This window comes from Dipodomys merriami, unplaced genomic scaffold (genome assembly GCF_024711535.1).
Source record: "Dipodomys merriami isolate MVZ:Mamm:240054 unplaced genomic scaffold, mDipMer1.0.p SCAF_121, whole genome shotgun sequence".
Taxonomy (NCBI): Eukaryota; Metazoa; Chordata; class Mammalia; order Rodentia; family Heteromyidae; genus Dipodomys; species Dipodomys merriami.
This window is the reverse complement of record NW_027202505.1, coordinates 1889793-1912122: the sequence shown is the minus strand read 5'-3', so window position 1 is coordinate 1912122 and position 22330 is coordinate 1889793. Positions and strand designations below refer to the sequence as shown.

At 45.3% G+C, this 22330-nt stretch overlaps 1 protein-coding gene and 1 pseudogene across 4 annotated transcripts in view; one reads left to right on the top strand and one right to left on the bottom strand.

Moving 5' to 3' along the window:
- The first annotated feature begins 5646 nt into the window (after positions 1-5646).
- LOC138823650 (lysine-specific demethylase 4A) overlaps positions 5647-22330 on the top strand; it is a 54149-nt gene continuing 37465 nt past the window's right edge. Inside the window, exons 1-6 of one of the 4 annotated variants that reach the window (XM_070017103.1) lie at positions 5647-5730; positions 8511-8706; positions 8819-8995; positions 11285-11460; positions 16044-16158; positions 18937-19130. In XM_070017103.1, coding sequence (XP_069873204.1) covers positions 8858-8995; positions 11285-11460; positions 16044-16158; positions 18937-19130 — 623 coding nt within the window. In that variant the 5' untranslated portion in view covers positions 5647-5730; positions 8511-8706; positions 8819-8857. Of the gene's footprint in view, positions 5731-5922; positions 6028-8510; positions 8707-8818; positions 8996-11284; positions 11461-16043; positions 16159-18936; positions 19131-22330 lie in introns of those variants that run through there. The other 3 variants (XM_070017100.1, XM_070017104.1, XM_070017102.1) reach the window with 3 other exon arrangements.
- On the bottom strand, positions 17244-17719 carry LOC138823593 (large ribosomal subunit protein uL23 pseudogene; annotated as a pseudogene).

The window sequence follows — 22330 nt, the reverse complement described above, 5'->3', positions numbered from 1 at the left end:
ACCTACCTCTTTAATATACCATACAGTGACTAGAGACAAGTGATTGTAACTAGGCACAAGGTGATGTGTGCTTTTTTAAAATTAAGTTTAGCCAGGCCCTGGTGGCTCACACCTGTAATCCTAGCTACTCAGGAGGCTGAGTTCTGAGGATCATGGTTTAAAGCCAGCTTGGGCAGGAAAGTCTGTGAAACTCTTATCTCCAATAAAAACCACCAGAAAACTGGAAGTGGTGCTGTAGCTCAAGTGGTAGAGTGCTCGCCTTGAGCTGAAGAGCTAAAGAGCTGAAGGACAGCACTCAGGCCCAGAGTTCAAGCCCCATAATCAACATAATAAATAAAATAAGTTAAGTTTAATTTTTTATTGTTATTATAAAGGTAATGTCTATCACCTTTTTGTCCATCCTGGGGCTTAAACTCAGAGCCTAGGTGCTATCCCTGAGCTTTTTTCACTCAAGACCAGCATTCTACCACTTTGAGCCACAGCACCACTTCTAGTTTTCCAGTGGTTAATTGGAGATCAGAGTTGCATGGGGATATACAAATCATGTCGAAAACGAACTTTACAACTTTGGTGGGGGGGGGGAGGATTGGGTGGGGGCGGGGGAGGATGGGAAGGGATGGGAAGGGGAAACAAAGGAGGAGGCTACAATGCTTGATAAGAAATATACTCATTATCTTGCCCCATGTAATTGTAACCCCTCTGTACAGTATTTTCACAATAAAAATAAAATAAAATAAAAAAGACTTGCATGGGGCTGGGAAGGTGGCTCAGTGGTAGAGCGCTTGCCTTGCATGCATGAGGCCCCAGGTTCAATTCCTCAGCACCACATAAGCAGGAAAAAAACCAGAAGTGGCGCTGTGGCTCAAGTGGTAGAACATTAACCTTGAGCTGAAGAGCTGAGGGACAGTGCCTAGGCCCAGAGTTCAGGCCCCATGACCAACCAAAAAAAAAAAAAAAAGAGTTGCACAGATTTTACTGCCTAGGCTAGCTTTGACCCAGGATCCTTAGATCTCAGCCTACTGATTACCTAGGATTACAGCTGTGAGGTAGCGGCACCCAGTATGAGTAATTTCTTTTGGACATTGTCACCCCTTCCTTTCCTCTCTGTTTTTCCCTCCTGTCTCCATGCACAAGTTGTATAGTTCATTTTCAACATAGTATCTGGTGAGTACCTTTGCTACATTTTTTTTTTTTTTTTTTTTTGTCGGCCGTGGGGCTTGAACTCTGGGCTTGGGCGCTGTCCCTCAGCTCTTCAGCTCAAGGCGAGCGCTCTACAACTTGAGCTACAGCGCCACTTCCGGTTTTCTGGTGGTTTATTGGAGATAGGAGTCTCATGGTCTCTCCTGCCCAGGCTGGCTTTGAACCGCGATCCTCAGATCTCAGCCTCCTGAGTAGCTAGGATTACAGGCGTGAGCCACCAGCGCCCGGCCATTGCTACATTTTTTTTACCCTTTGTCTCTCCATTTCTTTTTCTTTCTTTTCTTTTTTTTTTTTTTCCTTTCTGGTCATGGGGCTTGAACTCTGGGCCTGGGCACTGTTCTTGAGTTTTTCAGCTCGTGGTTAATGCTTTACCACTTGAGCCACAGTGCCACTTCCAGTTCTCTCGTGGTTAATTGGAGATGAGTCCCATGGACTTTCCTGCCCAGGCTAGCTTTATATTGTGATTCTCAGATCTTAGCCTCCTGAGTAGCTAGGATTACAGGCTTGAGCCACTGGTGCCTGGCTATCCCTTTTATCCTCCCCAAAACAGATAAATGAACAAACAAGACAAATAGCAAACAAAACAGCAACAAAGAAAAAAAAAAAGTTCTTGCTCAAGCCTATAATCCTACCTACTGAGGAGGTTGAGATCTGAGGATTGCAGTTCAAAGCCAACCCGGGGAAGGAAAGTCCTTGAAACTCTTAGCTCCAATAAAAACAACTAGAAGGGGCTGGGAAGGTAGCTCAGTGGTAGAGCGCTTGCCTTGCATGCATGAAGCCCTGGGTTCAATTCCTCAGCACCACAAAAGCAAAAAGAAAAAAGCCAGAAGTGGCGCTGTGGCTCAAGTGGTAGAGCGCTAATCTTGAGCTGAAGAGCTGAGGGACAGAGCCCAGGCCCGGAGTTCAGGCCCCACGAATGGACCCAAAAAAAATAAAGATAAAAATAAAAAAATAAAAACCACTAGAAAACTGGAAGTGGCACTGTGTCTCAAACAGTAGCATGCTCGCCTTGAGCTGAAGAGCGCAGGGACAGTGCCCAAACCCAGAGTTCAAGCCCCAGGAACAACCAAAAAAAAAAACAACAACAAAAAAAACCCCTCTCATTTCCATTTCATGGAGTTCACTTCAATAAATATGTTATATGATCAGATGCAGATAGTCATTGTGCCTTTGTTTTCCTCCCCTAAGAATAGGTGAGGGGTTTTACTGAGGTGAAGGAAATGTTCCAAACTGGATTGAGTAAATTTTGTAAATTTTTTTAAAATTGTTAAATAATTAGAGCCTTAAAAAGAAAATGGGGAGGCTGGGCGCCAGTGGCTCACACCTGTAATCCTAGCTACTCAGGAGGCTGAGATCTGAGGATCATGGTTCAAAGCCAGCTGGGGCTGGAAAGTCTGTAAGATTTTTTTTTTGGGGGTCTGGTCGTGGGGCCTGAACTCTGGGCCTGGGCACTGTCCCTCAGCTCTTCAGCTCAAGGCTAGCGCTCTACCACTTGAGCCACAGTCCCACTTCCGGCTTTTTTCTTTTTACTTATGTGGTGCTGAGGAATTGAACCCAGGGCCTCAGGCATGCAAGGCAAGCGCTCTACCTCTGAGCCACCTTCCCAGCTCCAAGTGTGTTTGTTATTTTTGAAATAGGTTTACACTTCATGCCTTGTCTGACCTTGACGCTGATCTTCCCATTTGTACTTCCCTGAGTGGCTGAGATGACGCGAGTACACCTTAACATCCAGCAATTGATTGAGATGGAATCTTGATTAGTTTATTTTTGGCCTGAGCTTGACTGTATTTGAGATCCCCTTTCTTAGCTCCAGGCTTCCCATCCCTTAACCTAGGATTGTAGGCTTGAGCCAGTATGAGTGCTCTCTGTCTCTGTCTCTCTCTGTTGTAACAAACTTAGTTTTTTTTCCCAGAAAGTACATGTCCAGGGCTGGGAAGGTGACTCAGTGGTAAAGCGCTTGCCTTGCATGCTTGAGGCCCTGAGTTCGATTCCTCAGCACCCATAAGCAAAAAAAAAAAAAAAGCCGCAAGTGGTGTTGTGGCTCAAGTGGTAGAGCACTAGCCTTGAGCTGAAGAGCTGAGGGACAGCGCCCAGGCTCAGAGTTCAGGCCCACGACCAGACCCAAAAAAAACAAAACAAAACAAAAAAAAAAACAGAAGGTACATGTCCAGTCCTGGGATATCACCATAAATTAATAACATCATAAACCCATACCAGCCAGGCGCTGGTGGCTCATACCTGTAATCCTAGTTACTCAGGAGGCTGAGATCTGAGGATTGTGGTTCAAAACCAGCCTGGGTAGGAACACCCGTGAGATTCTCATCTCCAATTAGCCACCAAAAAACTGGAAGTGGCACTATGACTCAAGTGGTAGAGTGTGCTCACCTTGAGCTGAAGAGCTCAGGGACAGCTCCCAGGCCCAGAGTTCAAGACCCATGACTGACAAAAATAAGTAAACCCAGGGCTGGGAAGGTGGCTCAGTGGTAGAGCACTTGCCTTGCATGCTCAAGGCCCTGGGTTCGATTCCTCAGCACCACATAAGCAAAAAGAAAAAAGCCGGAAGTGGCGCTGTGGCTCAAGTGGTAGAGCGCTAGCCTTGAGCTGAAGAGCTGAGGGACAGCGCCCAGGCCCAGAGTTCAGGCCCCACGACCGGACCCAAAAAAAAAATTAAAAAAAAAATAAGTAAACCCATACTGTTCTATGTTATATCTCTTTTAGGCCAACTTTGTTTATTTTTAGCTAGTCCTGGGACTTGAACCCAGGGCCTGGGCATTGTCCCTGAGCTTCTTTTGCTCAAGGCTGGCACTCTACCACTTGAGCCACAGTCCCACTGCTGTCTTTTTCTGCTTATTTGGTACTGAGGAATCGAACCTAGGGCTTCATGTATGCTAGGCAAGCACTCTACCATTAAGCCACATTCCCAGACCCTTGGGCAACATTAATACACTTTTTTTTTTTTTGTTAGTCATGGGGCTTGAACTCTGGGCTTGGGGGCTGTCCCTCAGCTCTTCAGCTCAAGGTTAGTGTTCTACCACTTGAGCCACAGTGTCACTTCCGGTTTTCTGGTGGTTTATTGGACATAAGAGTTTCACATACTTTCCTGCCCAGCCTGGCTTTGAACCTTGATCCTCATATCTCAGCCTCCTGAGTAGCTAGGATTACAGGTGTGAGCCTTGGGTGCCCGGCTAATACACTCATTTTAACAACAATCCTGCAGGTAGAGACCCTACCCTCACCCTTTTCCTGCTATTAAAGGCCAAGCACAAAGTAGAACATGGTTTTAAAAAACAGGTCTGACTCCGTGAGGCTCTTTACAATGTACTACTCATTACTCATCCATAGGTAATTTTGTGCTTTTTATTTTATATCTCTGGTGAGAGTATCCTCCCTTCCCATCTGACCCACAGGATGTTCTTTAATGCCTCCTTCCCCATCACCCTTGATGATCTGGGAACTCCTCAAGGGAACCCTCTACTCTGAGGAATTGCTCCTAATAACTTCTAGGGACCCCCTCCTCCAGCAGTGCCTCTAATGATTCGTAGAACCCTCCCCCCCCCTCCCCCCACGCCTCCCCAAGTCCCGGCTCACCAAGAAACTGCTTTCTAATGACCCGAAGAGTACCCTCCCTCGGGATACGTGCTAATGACCTCCAGGGCTCCTCCTTTAGTTCCCTTCAGGAACTGTCCTGGCTGGCCGGCTGTAAATTCTAAGGACTTCGGACTTTTTTTTCTTCTTCTTGTTCGTCGTGGGGCCTGAGCTCTGTCCCTGAGCTTTTTCCCTTGAGCCACGGGACCGCTTCCGATTTTCAGGTGGTTAATTCTTCAGTTCAGAGTCTCAGGGACTTTTCGCTTCCAACCGCGACCCTCAGGTCTCAGCCTCCTGTGTAGGTAGGATTACAGGCGTGAGCCGCAGGCGCCTCGCTAGGACTTTGCTTTAAAATTTGAAAACCATCCGGAACAAATTGTGACAATCTGGTCACTTTCTCAATAACCCTGACTTTGTTAGTTGCTCGGAGGGGTCCCTAGCACCTTTTACCTTAGGCAACAGGGGCCACCCACCCCAAGAAAATTTGGGCTATTCTTTCCTCAGAAACATTCTATAATAACCTCATCGCCGTTACCCACCTATTTGAGCAGCCCATTTCTGGGTACTCTCCTCTTTCTATCCCGATTAGCTAGGCAAGGCCTGAAACTCGCTTATGATTGGCTAGATCGCAACCCAGAGAAGATGCTCAATGGCCGCTGTCCCCAGCCGTACAGCCTTTCCTCCTGGCAACAGCCCGAGCCGGCCTCATAGGCCGAGCAGATTAATTTTTCCAGGACTTCGAGGCGGTTTCCGCACACGCTCATTGGCTGTTTGAGGGTCGTAGCCGTCCTCTGATTAGTTGACTCGGGAGGCTCTGTACGGCTGCGCAGAGGCCGACTTTGAGGAGGCGGAGCTTCGGTTTTGCTTGCTGGCAAAGCACTTTAATCGGCTAGTAGACGACCGCAGAAACCGAGCCTGGGCCCTACCCCGGGCTTTGGGCTTTCGGTGAGAACCATCGGGTTTTGTTTCCCTTAAGTGTATTTCTACTGTAGCCTTGATTGAGAGCTCTCGTGAGGGAGGGGCTACTGGGTGGATCTTGCTACGTTAAATGATTGGCATGTTTCTTGGCCAATAGAAGAAGGAACTTCTAAACTCCGTCCTGTGATTGGCCCTTTCCAATATTTTAAGGCCAATGGACATCGGAAAAGGGGGGCGGGTCCACTGGGCCTTATTTTTCTTCTTCCTGCGGTCGGGCCTCACTATCCAAAGCTGCGGGGCGCAGAGGGGCTGTACCCTTACGTGGTGAGGCGCAGCGATCTGGGGGACTGGGGCTGTCTTTCGAGGGATGCACGGGGCAGAGGCTGCGAGGGGAGGCTGTAGGAGTTCCGGGTGGTTGTTAGCCTTTCTGGGTTGCTTAAGTACCAGGCCTAGTCCTTAGCGTCTCGCTAGCATCATCTGAGTTAATCGTACTAAGCCTGCACGGCAGGGGGTTGGGATCCCATTTCACAGGTGGAAGAACTGAGACTCGAGTCAGTCAACTCACACCGTCAAGGTCACATAATTCACAAATGGCATTGCCCGGCTCTGTGTTCAGAGTTTTAGCTCCGGAGCTGGTGCTCTTGAACCAGTTGACTGGCTTTGTGGCTGATTGCGAGAGGGTAGGTGTTAGGGACCGGGAGAGCAGGTGTCCCGGAGAAAGACCCCGAGGAGGGGAACCCTATGGCTAAAGAAAGGAGATTAGCAACTGAGGTGAGAGTGAGGAAATCCGTTTATTCAGCAGTTCCCGAGTGCCTACTCTGCTAGGCATTGTTCTGGGTTCTAGGCGCACAAAGATGAATAGGGCTAGAGGCAGATGAAGCCCTATCAGGGCCCCTTTCAAGCCGAGGAAGGGGCTCCAAACCTGTATTCACATGATTTTTTTTAAAAAAAATAAAATTTGCAAAAGTAAGATGGTTTAGATATTTTTAAAAGGAGGGTCTCCAAAATTGAATAGGTTTCAGGTTTCTCCACACTTGGATCGCCTTTGCAAGACCTTAGTCTAAGTGGCAGTTAAAGATTTAGGCAGCAGAGGGTAATGAAAGGTGCACGAATAGTCGATGGGCACATTTCCTGGTATGTAAAACAGGGATAACAGTGTTTCTGCATGCAAAGTTTATGAAAAGTGCCTGGCCAGAAACGCCTCGTTTAGAGTGGCATGGAAGCCTGAGAGTTCCTGGTAGTTGTGTGTATTGTCTTGTACCTTTGTATCATGCTATCTCCCAAATCTGTTACTGAATTGCTGATAGGTTGGAAATAGTTTCATCTAGCTGTTGGGCTGCCATGGTTTAAGCTTCAGAGCAGGGAGCAGAATTGCGAGAATGTTGGTGGAAAGGAGTTTCAGTAACAGAAAAGACATTCAGATTTTGCTTCTAAACTGACTCTAAAATTTTTAGCTGATATTCTTTGTTCTTTTTCAGTTGAGATGCTGCTTTGGGTCACCAGGCTCTTTGGGTGTTCCTACTTAGTTGAAGTCTTGGTCTAGAATTATATTTATTTGGCTTTCTCTGATCAGTATTGAAGTTTGCCCTGCATTGCCAGTTTATTGGCTGTTTAAATTATGTCCTTTGTGTTCTGAGTACAATGCCATTGAACTTGTCTTTACCTTGACTTCATTAAGTAGTGTGAAAACTGCCTTTTGGTTAACATAGGAAAACATTTAATAGTTGTAAGCCATGTTGCTAATATCAAAGTAATTTTTAAAGCTTAAATTTTGTAATCTTGGAGCCAATTTAACTGTCAAGTGTCTAGAATATTGTTTTAAAGTTGAAAAGAGCCTGTGGGTAGGTTGTTTTTTTTTTTGGTGGGTCATGAGGCTTGAACTCTGGGCTTGGGCGCTGCCCTCCAGGTGAGTGTTCTACCACTTGAGCCACAGCACCACTTCCAGTTATCTAGTAGTTTATTGGAGATAAGAGTCTCATGGACTTTCCTGCCTGGGCTGGCTTGGAACCCTGATCCTCAGATCTCAGCCTCCTGAGTAGCTAGGATTACAGGCATGAGCCATTGGCGTCTGGCATGTGGGTAGTTTTTGAAAATGAGATTGTTGTGTGTTTAATGCAGGGAAGAGATTAACAAAGAGTGAGGCAGTAACTTGGAAAAAAAAATCAGGGCAAAATGTAGCAAGCAAATCAGTTGTATCATTAGATAGGCCCTCAAACCAAGTAAGTTTATTTTCTAAGTGAAGCAAAAGTCTATTTAAGCCGAACGTCTGTGGCTAACACCTATAATCCTAGCTACTCAGGAGGCTGAGATCTCAGGATCGAGGTTCAAAGCCAGCCTGGGCAGGAAAGGCTGAGAGTCTCTTATCTCCAATAAACCACTCAGAAAACTGGAAGTGCCACTGTGGCTCAAGTAGCCTTGAGCTGAAGAGCTTAGGAACAGCGCCAAGACCCAGAGTTCAAGCCCCATGACCAAAAAAAAAAAAAGTCTGTTTAAATGAGATTTGAATACATGAAGTTTTGTTGTATTGAGTTCTCTTAATTTTTCCAACAATATTTTTTTATGTACTTATTTCTTTCTTTCTTTAGAGGTGCTAGGGATTGAACTCAGAGCCTTGTGCCCTAGAGACATACTCCTTGCCTTTTTCTACTTTTGAGACACCATCATCCTTCTGTATATCTTAGGCTGACCTTGAATTCTGGGTTTTGTCTGTTTCCCTGCTACCCTACCCCCAAACTGAGATCACTGGAGAGGGGACATGTCCTGTGTAATCAGGTTCTCTTTTTTTTTTTTTTTCTTTTTTTTTCCAGTCCCAGGGCTTGAATGCAGGGCCTGGGCACTATCCTTGAGCTTCTTTTGCTCAAAGCTAGCACTCTACCACTTGAGCCACAGCACCAGCGTCACTTCTGGCTTTTTCTGTTTATGTGGTACTGAGGAATGGAACCCAGGGCTTCATGAATGGTAGGCAAGCACTGTACCACTAAGCCACATTCCCAGCCCCCAAAGGTAAGGTCTTATTGCTTCTTCACAATTGTGCATTACCTGTTACTATGTTCAACCTGGCATTCCCAGCATTAATTACATTTTGTATGATTTTATATTCTCTGTCCTTTTTCAGATTCCTCTCTGACCAAAGGGACTTCGAAGAAGAAAGAAAATGGCTTCTGAATCTGAAACTCTGAATCCCAGTGCTAGGATAATGACTTTTTATCCAACTATGGAAGAGTTCCGGAACTTTAGTCGGTACATTGCCTATATTGAATCACAAGGAGCACATCGGGCTGGGCTGGCCAAGGTAAGGAGTAGGATCTTACTACCTGGCAGAAATAAGGTTTTTTTTTTTCTGACTTTGTTTTCCCTACAGTTGAGACTACAATTGGGTGGGGCAGTGACTTTAGTGTCTTGGATTTGTAAGCTAATTTCTGCTGTTAACATCTGGAGTGGCTGAGCTGATTGTAGTCTTCACAAGGTCAGATAAAGAGTCTGGTTCTTTCTTCAGCTCAGAGGTGGAGCCTTAGTGAGGCATGGAGTGTGTTTGTGAGCTTGTATTAACCAGTCTTAGTGCTCAAACTCAGGGCAAGGGTGCTGTCCCTAAGCTTCTTTTGCTCAAGGCTAGCTCTACCCTTTGAGCCACAGCTCTACTTTCATCTCTTTTGGTAGTTTATTGGAGATGAGTCTTACGGATTTTCTACCCTAGTCTGGCTTCTCCAGTTTCCTTAGTAGCTAGGATTTATAGGCCTGAGCCACCAGTGCCTGGATGTTTTGTTGTTGTTATTGTTGTTGGTTTGTGTGTATGTTTTGTTGTTGTTTTGTTTTTTTGTGAGTCTTGGAGCTTGAATTCAAGTTCTGAGAGCAGTCCCTAAGCTCTTTTTTTTTTTTTTTTTTTTTTTTGTCGGTCGTGGGGCTTGAACTCTGGGCCTGGGCGCTGTCCCTCAGCTCTTCAGCTCAAGTCGAGCGCTCTACCACTTGAGCTACAGCACCACTTCCGGTTTTCTGGTGGTTTATTGGAGATAGGAGTCTCACGGTCTCTCCTGCCCGGGCTGGCTTTGAACCGCGATCCTCAGATCTCAGCCTCCTGAGTAGCTAGGATTACAGGAGTGAGCCACCAGCGCCCGGCCCCTAAGCTCTTTTTTTAAAAAAAAATTTTGTTTTCTTTTTTTGTGTCAATCCTGGGGCTTGAACTTGAGGCCAGGGCACTGTCCCTGAGCTCAAGGTTAGCACTCTACCACTTGAGCCATAGTGCCACTTCTGGCTTTTTCTTTTTTTTTTTTTTTCCTGGCTATGTGGTATTGAGGAATTGAACCCAGGGCTTCATTCATGGATGCCAGGCAAACAGTCTACAACTAAGACACATTCCCAGCCCAATAAGTACGTTTTCTATTGCATAGTATCATTTATTTCCTTATTCTCACCTATTCCTTCCCTTCCCTCTCCACCCACAGATTGCATAGTTAAAAATATTTTTTGGTACTGGGATTTGTACTCAGGGTCTTCTATACTAGATGGTTCCTCTAACACAAGCCATGATTCCAGCCCTGCTTTTTGCTGGATATTTGGGATGTTACATTTTGAGATAATTGAGAGAGTCAGTCTTTAACCCGATAAGCCACAGAGGCGTCCAGTAAGTTGTTGCAAGGAGGCAGAGGGTTGGTATTGGAACTGGGTCAGGATTAGCATGACAGCATCACTTCCTGTGTGGCCTAGGTAAATGAGACTCTCTTTGTAGTACATTCCACTGTTTGGATAGCAGCTTAGGCTGCTACACTGCCTTGTTGGTTCTCATTTGACTTTTTAATTTTTTTTATTGTCAGTCATATGGCTTGAACTCTGAGCCTGGGCGCTATCCCTGAGCTCTTCAGCTCAAGGCTCTACCACTTGAGCCACAGTGCCACTTACAGTTTTCTGGTGGTTAATTGGAAATAAGAGTCTCATGAAGGTGGGCGCCAGTGGCCCATGCCTGTAATCCTAGCTACTCAGGAGACTGAGATCTGAGGATCTTGGTTCAAAGCCAGCCTGGGCAGGAAAGTCCACGAGACTCTTTTTTTTGTCTTTGGTCGGTCATTGGACTTGAACTCTGGGCTTGGGCGCTGCCCCTGCACTCTTCATTTCAAGGTGAGTAGTCTACCACTTGAGCTACAACGACTCTTCTGGTTTTCTAGTGGTTTTTTGGAGATAAGAGTCTTACAAGACTTTCCTGCCCAGGCTGGCTTTGAACCTCGATCCTCAGATCTCAGTCTCCAGAGTAGCTAGGATCACAGGCGTGAGCCACCGATGCCTGGGTCCCTGGAGACTCTTATCTCCAATAAACCACTAGAAAACCGGAAGTGGCGCTGTGGCTCAAGCGGTAGAGCGCTCACCTTGAGCTGAAGAGCTGAGGGACAGCACCCAAGCCTCAGTGTTCAATCCCTAGGACTGGCAAAAAAAAAAAAAAAAAAAGAAAGGAAAAAAAAAGTCTCATGAACTTTTCTGCTGCAGCTGAATTTGAACTACGATCTTCAGAACTCAGCCTCCTGAGTAGCAAGGATTGCAGGCATGAGCCACCAGCACCCAGCTCATCTGACTTTTATTTTTTGTGTTCTCTTAGGTTGTTCCTCCCAAAGAATGGAAGCCAAGAACATCCTATGATGACATTGATGACTTGGTCATTCCCGCACCCATCCAGCAGCTGGTGACGGGACAGTCTGGCCTCTTTACCCAGTATAACATACAGAAGAAAGCCATGACTGTTCGGGAGTTCAGAAAGATTGCAAACAGTGATAAGTGAGTAGAATTCCTTTGGGTGGGGATGGGGGCAGTACTGAGGTTCGAATACAGGGCTTGGGCACTGTCCCTTAGCTTTTTCTCCTCAAAGCTGGTTAATTGGAGATAAGAGTCTCATGGACTTGCATGCCTGGGCAGGCTTCAAACTGATCCTCAGATCTCAGTCTTCTTTTTTTGGAAGTATAGGGGTTTGAACTCAGGGCTTTGTGCTCTCTAGATAGATGTGTTACCACTTAAGCATATCCCCATCCTTGTTTGCTATAATTATTATTCTAATACAGTCTCATATTTATGTCCTGACCAACTTAGATGGTGTCTTTGTATTTATGCTTCCTACATAGCTAGGATTATAAGTATTGACTACTATGCTCAGCTTTTATTGATTGACATGGGGTCTTAGAATACCCATCCTCCTGATTTTTGCCTTTCAAGTAGCTAGAAATACAGGGATGAATAAAATTGTGCCTGGCTAAATTTGTCCGTATTGGGTTTTTTTGTTTTTGTTTGTGGTGTTAGTACTTGGACTTGAACTCAGGGTCTATCTATTAGTCTTTTCACTCAAGGCTGGCTCTCTTCCCCTTGTGTCATAGCTCCACTTCATTTTTCATTGGTTAATTGGAGATAAGATTCTCAGACTTTCCTACCTAGACTGGCTTTGAACCTTGATTCTATGACTCAGCCCCTTGAGCAGCTAGAACTCTAAGAATGAGCTATTGATACCTGGTTAGTCCATATTCTGGTATAAAGTAATCTATTTTTTCCTACCAGAAGTAAAATAATTATATGGGCTTTTTTTTGAAAAAAAAAATTTTTTTTAGGTCCTAAAGACTGAATGCAGGGCCTTGTATAAATAAGCTAGGTAGTTACTTGTACAGGCTAGGCAAGTACTCAACCATTGAGCTAGATCCACCGCCAGCTCTAGAAAAAGAAGAATTTCCTGGCTCTGGCAAATTATATAGTTACACAGGAGAAAGTTGGAGGTGGTTGGGAAAAGAACTTTTTCCAGATTTTTTTTTTTTTTGTTTTTTTGGTTTTTTTGTCGGTTGTGGGACTTGAACTCTGGGCCTCGACGCTGTCCCTCAGCTCTTCAGCTCAAGGCGAGCGCTCTACCACTTGAGCTACAGCGCCACTTCCGGTTTTCTGGTGGTTTATTGGAGATAGGAGTCTCACGGTCTCTCCTGCCCGGGCTGGCTTTGAACTGCGATCCTCAGATCTCAGCCTCCTGAGTAGCTAGGATTACAGGCGTGAGCCACCAGCTTTCCAGATTTGTTGATACACCTTCCTTGTCAAAAAGTGGCCTTGGTAGTTCCCCTGGGGATCCTGTCTTCAGAAACATGAAGATTTTCTGTACTCATTGGCTACAGTCTCAAATCTGTTCTTTTTCTTTTTCTTTTTTTTGTGCCATTCCTGGGGCTTGAACTCAGGGCCTGGGTGCTGTCCCTGAGCTTTTGTGCTCAAGGCTAGTACCCTACCCTTTTATTAGAACCAGAACTCCACTTCCAGCTTTTTGGTGGTTAATTGGAGATAAGTCTCATAGAAGCCAGGCACTGGTGACTCACGCCTATAATCCTAGCTACTTAAGAGGCCTCTTGAGTTCTGAGGATCATGGTTCAAAGCCAGCCCTGTCTCTTATCTCCAGTTAACCACCAGAAAACCAGAAGTAGTGCTGTGGTTCAAGTGGTAGAGAGCTCGCTTTGAGCTGAAGAGCTCTGGGACAGGGCCCAAGCCCAGAGTTCAAGCCCCATGACTACCACCACCAACAAAAAAAAGAGTTTCATGGAGCCAGGCATCTGAGGCTCACATCTGTAATCCTAACTACTTAGGAGACTGAGATCTGAGGATCAGAGTTTGAAGCCAGGCCAGGCAGAAAAGTCCCCATGAGATTTTTTTTTTTTTGTCAGTCTTGGGGCTTGAACTCTGGGCTTGGGCGCTGTCCCTGCGCTCTTCTGCATAAGGCATGCGCTCTACCGCTTGAGCCACAGCACCACTTTGGGTTTTCCAGTGGTTTGTTGGAGATAAGAGTCTCATGGACTTTTCTGCCCAGGCTGGTTTTGAACCATGATTCTCAGATCTCAGTCTCCTAAGTTAGGATTACAGTTGTGAGTCACCGGTGCCTGGATTCTTATCTGTCAGCTTCTGACTAGCTAGGATTACAGATGTGAGTCACCCATTATTACCCAGCTTTCATTTTTTAAAAAATCTAATTCTGTTGTCAAGGTGTGATGTTGAGGGGTTACAGTTACGTATGTAAGGTAATGAGTACATTTATTGTCAAACATTGTTATCCTCTCTTGTTTTCCTCCCACTCATTGTTTTGACATTAACAGGTGTGAATCCATATGGCTACCAAGCAAGTTGCCATTTTGTATCACTCCATACTTTGCCAGTATGTTATCTGAAAATGTCTTTAGCCTGTGCTGTTGTATGCAGTCTTTTTTTTTTTTTTTTTTTGGATTCTCAACCTCAGACTCACAGAGAGCAGTTTTTGTGTTTTCTTCTTTTGGTTTTGACTGCTTCTTAATCATCACTATCAGATCTTCTTACTTCCCTTTTTGCTCTGCAGTTTTGAGTTTGCTTAGGGATGACTGTCTTTCCCTTGCTTCATTTCCTGGGTCTTTTCCCTCTACTCATGTCTCTGTTTTTTTGGTCGTTCGTGGGGCCTGAACTCTAGGCCTGGGTGCTGTCCCTCAGCTCTTCAGCTCAAGGCAAGCACTCTACCACTGAGCCACCTTCCCAGCCCCTACTCATATCTCTTTTGCAGCCTGTCCTGTGAGCCAGGGCCGAGTACAGCTCACACTCTTCATTCTTCTGTGCTTAGTATCTCTCTCACTTCATAGTGCCACTTCCAGTGAGCCACAGCACCACTTCCAGCTTTTTCTGCTTATGTGGTGCTGAGGAATCAAACCCAGGGCCTCATGCATGCAAAGCAAGCGCTCTACCACTGAGCCACCTTCTCAGTTCCCATAAAAAAATTTTTTTTTTGTCGGTTGTGGGGCTTGAACTCTGGGCCTGAATGCTGTCCTTCAGCTCTACAGCTTAAGGCTAGTGCTCTAGCCGTTGAGCTACAGCGCCACTTCTGGTTTTCTGGTGGTTTATTGGAGTTTCACTGACTTTCCTGCCTGGGCTGGCTTTGAACCGCGATCCTCAGATCTCAGCCTCCTAAGTAGCTAGGATAACAGGTGTGAGCCACCAGCGCCTGCCCGGCCCATAATAACTTATTTATTTATTTATTTATTTATCTATTTATTTATTTGTTTATTTATTTGCAGGTCATGGGGCCTGAACTCTGGGCCTGGACATTGTCCCTCAGCTCTTCAGCTCAAGGCTAGCGCTCTACCACTTGAGCCACAGCATCACTTCTGGCTTTTTTCTTTTTGCTTATGTGGTGCTGGGGAATCGAACCCAGGGCCTCATGCATGCAAGGCAAGCACTCTACCACTGAGCCACTTTCCTAGCCCCCCATAATAACTCTTAAATGGGTAGGTTTTGTTTTTTTTTTTGGTCAGGGGGCTTGAACTCAGGGCTTTTGCTCCAGGCTAATGCTCTATCACTTTGAGCCACAGCTCTACTTCCGGTTTTCTGGTGGTTAATTCCAGATGAGAGTCTCATGGACTTTCCTGACTGGAATGGCTTTGAACTGTGTTCCTTAGATCTTTGCCTCCTGAGTAGTCAGGCATGAGCCTAGCTAAATGGGTAACATTTTTTAAAATAAGGAGTAGGGAGTACTAGCCTTGAGCTGAAGAGCTGAAGGACAGCGCCCAGGCCAAGAGTTTAGCCCCCATGACCGACAAAATATGATAAAATATGAAGTAAATTCTCAGTAGGTGATTACAAGTTTGAAGAATGCAGATTTTTTTCTGTAGCTTTTGTCTATATCAGGTATGTATGTAGATATACATGTGTATATCTACATACATATCTATGTGGATTTTACAAGTATTTGAAATACAAACTATATGTATGTATTTTTTTATTTTTTATTTTTTATCAGTGGTGGGGCTTGAACTGCGGGCCTGAGTGTTATCCCTGAGCTCTTCAGCTCAAGCGAGCATTCTACCACTTGAGCCACATCACCAGTTCTGGTTTTCTGGTAGTTAACTGGAGATGAGTCTCATGGACTTTCCTTCCCAGGCTGGCTTTGAACCGTGATCCTCAGATCTCAGCCTCCTGAATATATTTTGCTAAGTATTTTTCCTTTTTTTTTTTTTTTTCCCCAGACCTAGGGCTTGAACTCAGGGCCTGAGCTTTGTCCCTGAACCTGAGCCACAGTGCCACTTCTGGCCTTTTCTGTTTATGTGGTACTAAGGAATCAAACCCAGGGCTTCAAGCATGCTAGGCAAGCACTCTACCACTAAGCCACATTTCCAGCCCCCTTAAACTAGTTTAGCTCAGGTGCAGGGCCTGGGTGTGTGTGGGGGGAGTGGGGGGATATTGAGGGAGGCACTTCCATTAGAGTTTTGAAAGCCAGATTAACTATCATTTAGTCCAAATGTCTTGATGTTCTTGCCTTAACATGGTTCATAATGCCTACTGAATTTATTCAGTGGCTAATTCTTTTGTGTTGTTTGTCTTGACTTTGAAAGGTATTGTACCCCACGCTACAGTGAATTTGAAGAGCTTGAGCGAAAGTACTGGAAAAACCTCACATTCAATCCTCCCATTTATGGCGCGGATGTCAATGGTACTCTCTATGAACAGGTGAGGCCTATCAAATCTTCCTGCTACATTTTTGAAAATTTGCAACATAATACCAGCCTTTGTGTCTAGCACTTAGTAGGTACTTAAAAGCTGCTTGGTGCATTAGTAGATTAACAAATGAATGGTCTGCCACCAACTGATTTGCTATTCTCACTTAATTTTGCATGTGACTGAACTTTATTTCTCCCACTGTACATGTGAAGTAGATGATCTGGTATTTTTTTCAAGGGCTGTGAGCTTAGTCTGTGGGAGGTAGATGATGAGTTCTTGAAAGAGTGGGGTGGATTGCAGAAAATGAAATGATGGGGGAGAAGCCATGTGCTTTCTGCAGAAAAAAGATCCCTGACTAATCTAATGAAAGGGGTATATATTTAAGAAGAGAGACATATTTAGATTTTCAGTACTCTCGAGCAGAAACTATTTTAACTGCTTGCATTGGCTTGGGGTGTTATGCTTTATGGTGTAGAGAATTGCCTTACTGTAGAAGGGGGAGTATTTGAGACTGCATTTGGATGATTTAAACAATCTGTAGGGCTTTTGAGGTATTATCTCTCTGATCAATTCTAACCTTTTTAGAAATTATTGGAAGAAAGGAGTTTCAGCAGTGCGTGAAGTGTGGTCATAACAATTGCTTTGGATGGTGGGGAGTCATACTTTGTATAGATAAATGGCAGAAAGGACCTGGGCTAGGGAGGTGGAAAAGCAGGACATGGTAATCTAGAACCTGCTTACAGGAAGGGGCTCACAGCTGACCATTATAACTCAGGGAAAAGAAACTGTAGACTTTGTGTGATGACACTGCCCAGTAGGAACTAGAGCTAAAAGCCATAAGACTGTTACAGTTAATGCTTTGCTTTCCATACTTGTTGTTAAGACTGCTCACCTTCAACTTTCTTTGTATATAACCCAGGCAGGACTTGAACTTGATATCCTCTTGCCTTTCAAGTGCTAGGATTGCAGTTGCAGGCAAACGCCAGCCACGCACAGACACGTGTATGTTACTCCTAGGGCTTGAACTGATTACCTGGGAACTGTCTCTGAGCTTCTTTTTTTTTGTGGGAAAAAAATGTATATTTATGATTTTCCAGCTGGATTCAGTTTAGATGATTCCAATTTTGTTGGCAACATCTAAAGCATCATAATCAGGAGCCAGTCGAACATATGCCTTCTTCTCTCCATCAGGTCTGATCAGGGAATTGACCTTAGCCACATCAATGTCATAGAGCTTCTTCACAGCCTGTTTGATCTGATGCTTGTTGGCCTTAACATCCACAATGAACACAAGTGTGTTGTTGTCTTCTATTCATGGCTGACTCAGTGGTCAGGGGAACTTGATAGCATAGTGGTCAAGCTTGTTTCTCCTCGGAGCACTCTTCCGAGGGTATTTGGGCTGTCTTCAGAGCTGTAGCGTCTTGGGCCGCCGGAAGGTGGGTGAAGTGCGGATCTTCTTCTTTTTGTGGCTGTGGACACCATTCAGCACTGCCTTCTTGGCCTTCAAAGCCTTTTCCTTGGCTTCGGCTTTAGAAGGGGCAGGAGCTCCCTTGTTTGCTTTCGGCGCCATCTTGGTGAAAAGGTCTGAGCTTCTTTTGCTCAAGGCTAGCACTCTGCCACTTGAGCCACAGTGTCACTTCCAGCTTTTTCTGTTTATATAGTACTGAGGAATTCAACCGAGACTTCATGCATTTTAGGCAAGCACTCTACCACTAAGCCACATTCTTAACCCACTTCTGGCATTTCCTGAGTACTTTTATTGGACATAGAGAGTCTCACAGACTTTACTGCCCAGATTGGCTTCAAACTGAGGTCCTCAATCTCAGCCTCCTGAGTAGCTAGGATTACAGGCATAAGCCACTAGTCTCCAGCTGTTTTTTAGTGCTAGCAGGAACCATGTCAAATACAAGCCTTTTTTTTTTGGTCAGTTGTGGGGCTTGAACTCTGAGCTTTGGCGCTGTCCCTGTGCTCTTCAGCTCAAGGTGAGTGCTCTACCTGAGTCACAGTGCCACTTCTGGTTTTCTGGTGGTTTATTGGAGATAAGAGTCTCACAGACTTTCCTGCCTCTGGACTGGCTTTGAACTGTGATCCTCAGATCTCTGCCTCCTGAGTAGCTAGGATTACAGGCATGAGCCACTGGCACCCAGCTAATACAAACCTTTTGGGTTTTTTTTTTTCTCTCTCTCTCTTGTTTTTTTGTTTTTTGTTTTGTTTTTTGTTTTGCCAGTCCTGATGCTTGAACTTAGGGCCTGGGCACTCTTCCTGTGCCTTTCTTTCTGTGCTCAAGGCTAGCACTCTTGAGCCACAGTGCCACTTCTGGCTTTTTCTGTCTGTATATGTGGTACTGAGGAATTGAACCCAGGGTTTCAGGCATGCACTCTACCACTAAACCACATTCCCAGCCCAACATGCCTTTTCTTGAGCTATACCAACTGAGCTATATTCTCAATACCTGGGTCCTACTCTACCCTTGAATTCTGGGCTTAGGCCCAGTCTCTTAGCTCTTCAGTTCAAGGCGAGCACTCTACCACTTGAACCATGATGCCACTTCCAGTTTTCTGGTGGTTTATAGGAGATAAGAGTCTCACAGTCTTTCTTGCCCAAGCTGGCTTTGAACCATGATCCTCAGATCTAAGCCTCCTGAGTAGCTAGGATTACAGGCGTAATCTACTGGCACCAACGGGTGCTGAGCTTTTGATGGTATTCCTTATGTTGGCTGGCCATGAAAGCTCATCTGAGGCCTCTCCATGCAAATGTAACCTGTCTGGACTATCATTTGCTTGGCAGCATGTGGATGAGTGGAATATTGGCCGGCTGAAGACAATCCTGGACTTGGTGGAAAAGGAGAGTGGCATCACCATTGAAGGTGTGAACACCCCATACCTGTACTTTGGCATGTGGAAGACATCTTTTGCCTGGCATACAGAAGATATGGACCTCTACAGCATCAACTATCTGCACTTTGGGGAGCCCAAGTCCTGGTAAAGGCAGCCTGCACTTGTTCCTGGCCTTCTGGCCTTCCATGCACACAGGAAGTACCTAGGGTGGTTGAAGTGAGGATTCTGGTACTTTAGACTTGGGGTGGATCTGGTATTCCACCTTTGAGATGAGCTTTCAAGCCTTTTTTTTTTTTCCCCCAGCTCCCAGGGCTTGAACTTCCAGGGCCTGGAAGTTGTCGCTCAAGGCTAGTAAGCTATCACTATGAGCTCCAGCTGCCACTTCCCATTTTAAGCTAGTTAATTGGAGATAAGAGTCTCAGAGACTTTCCTGCCTGGGCTGGCTTCAAACTAATCCTCAGTTCTCAGCCTCCTGAATAACAGCACCCAGCTTCAGGTCATCATTTAAGTAGCAAGGTTTTATTTGGCTAAGCCAGTACTCTGCTACACTCCTACCTCTTTTGTGTGTGTGTGTGTTTAAAGTTTCTTTTTTTTGGGGGGGTCCAGTTGTGGGGCCTGAACTCTGGGCCTGGGCGCTGTCCCTCAGCTCTTCAGCTCAAGGTTAGTGCTCTACCACTTGAGCCACAGCGCCACTTCCGGCTTTTTTCCTTTTTGCTTATGTGGTGCTGAGGAATCGAACCCAGGGCCTCAGGCATGCAAGGCAGGCGCTCTACCACTGAGCCACCTTCCCAGCCCCTAAAGTTTCTAATTGTTATTATAAAGGTGATGTACAGAGGGATTACAGTTATATAAGTCAGGTAAAGTATACATTTCTTTTTGGACAGTGTCACCCTTCCCTCGCACTCTCTCTCTGTTTTCCCCTCCCTTCCTCAGCTACAAGTTGTGTAGTTCATGGTCCATATAGTTTCTAGCGAGTACCACTGCTGCATTGTTCACCCTTTGTACTAGCCTGTCCACTGCTTTCCTAACTCATTCTTCTGAATAAGCCGGAGGCATTTCTTAGAGGCAGACTTTCAAGACTGGAATCAGTTCTTGAGATGACAGAAAGCTTTCATTTTCTCTAGGAAAAACCAATTGCTGGGCAGCAGTGTGTTTAATAGAGGAGGGGGATCCGCAAAGCTACTCCGGTGTTTCCTGGTATCCCAATACTGGTAACAACCAGTCTTGCCAGGAGATGGCGATTCACTGTGTTCTCTCTCCATACTGCCTCTTCTCTGAGCCTCAGCATTTTAGTGACTATGTTGCTGGCGATGATGATGATCAAGACTTATGAAGCCCATCCTCAGAGCAGATAGAAAGCAGAAAGTGGAAAGCAACCATACTGTGGCAGAAAAGTTTTGAAGAGCAAGTCGTGACTCTGAGGTCTGCCTGAGACCTAGTTGAGGACATGGGTAGGCTGGAGGGATGTTTGGGGGTGGGAGCTAGGGAAGTGTGGCCAGCCTGCTGGAACAGTAGCAGAGTTATTTGATAAAGAAGACCCTGGCACACAAATCCACTGGTGCTGTGTTCAGGCTGAGAAATGAGGCATCAGGGAAATTGTATTGGTTTGGATTTACTTTTTGAACATATTAAGCCACATCCATCCCCCTGGGTAATGTAATGTTGAGGAAAGAAGCCTTTTGTACCCATAGTTATTTAAACCATCAAGCCATTGTCCCTGGCCATTGTCCCACTAGAGGGCTTGCCTTGTACAGTTTGCCATTGTTCTCTTGCATCTTTATCATTGTTTATTGTAAAGTTCCCTGCCACTGGATTTCCACTCTGATTCATCCAGATGTTTGGGGCAGTAATTGAGTACTCACCTATCATGTGCAAGATCCTGAGTTTCATCCTCAGGACTACATGAAAGTGAACAAAGGAAAAGAGATGGTTTAGTTACTGTGTATTCTTTTTTTTTTTTTTTTTGGTCATGGGACTTGAACTCTGGGCCTGGGCGTTTCCCCTCAGCTCTTCAGCTCAATGCGAGTGCTCTACCTCTTAAGCCACAGCGCCACTTCCAGTTTTCTAGTGGTTTATTGGACATCAGAGTCTCACAGACTTTTCTGCTTGGGCTGGCTTTGAACCATGATCCTCAGATCTCAGCCTCCTGAGTAGCTAAGATTACAGGCGTGATCCACCAGCGCCCTGCTAATTACTGTGTATTCTTTCTTGGTCATTTGAAATTGAAGTTCCAGAGACTTCTGATGAATGTCAAAGAGTTTTATTTTTGGGGGTCGGGGTACTGATGCTGAGACTTAAACTCATGGCCTTGTCCTCTTTCTTAGCTTTTTCATCAAAGCTGGCACGCTACCACTTGACCTACACCTCCACTTACTGCTTTTGGGTAGTTAGTTGGAGGTAAGAGTCTCAGATTTTTCTGCACAGGCTCACATTGAACCTTGATCCTCAGATCTCAGCCTCCTGAGTGGCTAGAATTGTAGGCATTGAACCATCAGTGCCCAACTCAAAGACCTTTAGGTGACACTTTCCTCAACTCTGTTCTATTTCATAAGGGAACTGTTTGGGTTAGAGTTTTTTGAGCTTGTTAGCCTTGAACTGTTGGGCTTAAGCCAATCCCTGCCTTAATCCAAACCCAGCTGCTCCCCTAAGCTGGGACCACAAGCATGTGCCTTGCTGAAATATTCTTCAGCATATATAAGAAAGCAACCAATAAGGTTGCTGTGAATTCAGAATATAAAGTTGAATAGTTTTGCAAAAGTTTAATTAAAATTGTTTTAGGTATTATTTTCCTTCTTTCCTTCCATCCTTCTTTCTCTCTCTCTTTCTCTTTCTGAAAAGTAGCTTCTGTGATGTCTAGACACCCCACCAGGTGGAGGAGTAATTATTAGGTAATCAGTATAGCTTTTATGGAGATGAAGGGAAGATGGGTTCAGCAGCTGAAAAGGTACCATGTCCTTAGTGTCTCCTCCATCTCTTCCCTATTTTCCATTGCTCCAGCCTCCCCCAGTTAGGCCTTTCCAGTTCTGCTGGGAGCATTTTGAAAATCACAGAGGTATATGATGCCATGCTTTATTTCCCCCAACCCTTTAAACTTTTTTTTTTTTTGTCATGGGGCTTGAACTCTGGGCATGTGTGCTGTCCCTTCGCTCTTCAGCTCAAGACCAGTGCTCTACCACTTGAGCCATAGCACCATTTCCAGTTTTCTGGTGGTTTATTGGAGATAAGAGTCTCACGGACTTTTCTGCCCAAGCTGGCTTTGAACTGCAATCCTCAGATCTCAGCCTCCTGAGTATCTAGGATTATAGGCATGAGCCACTGTAACCTGGCACACTTCTTATTTTTAA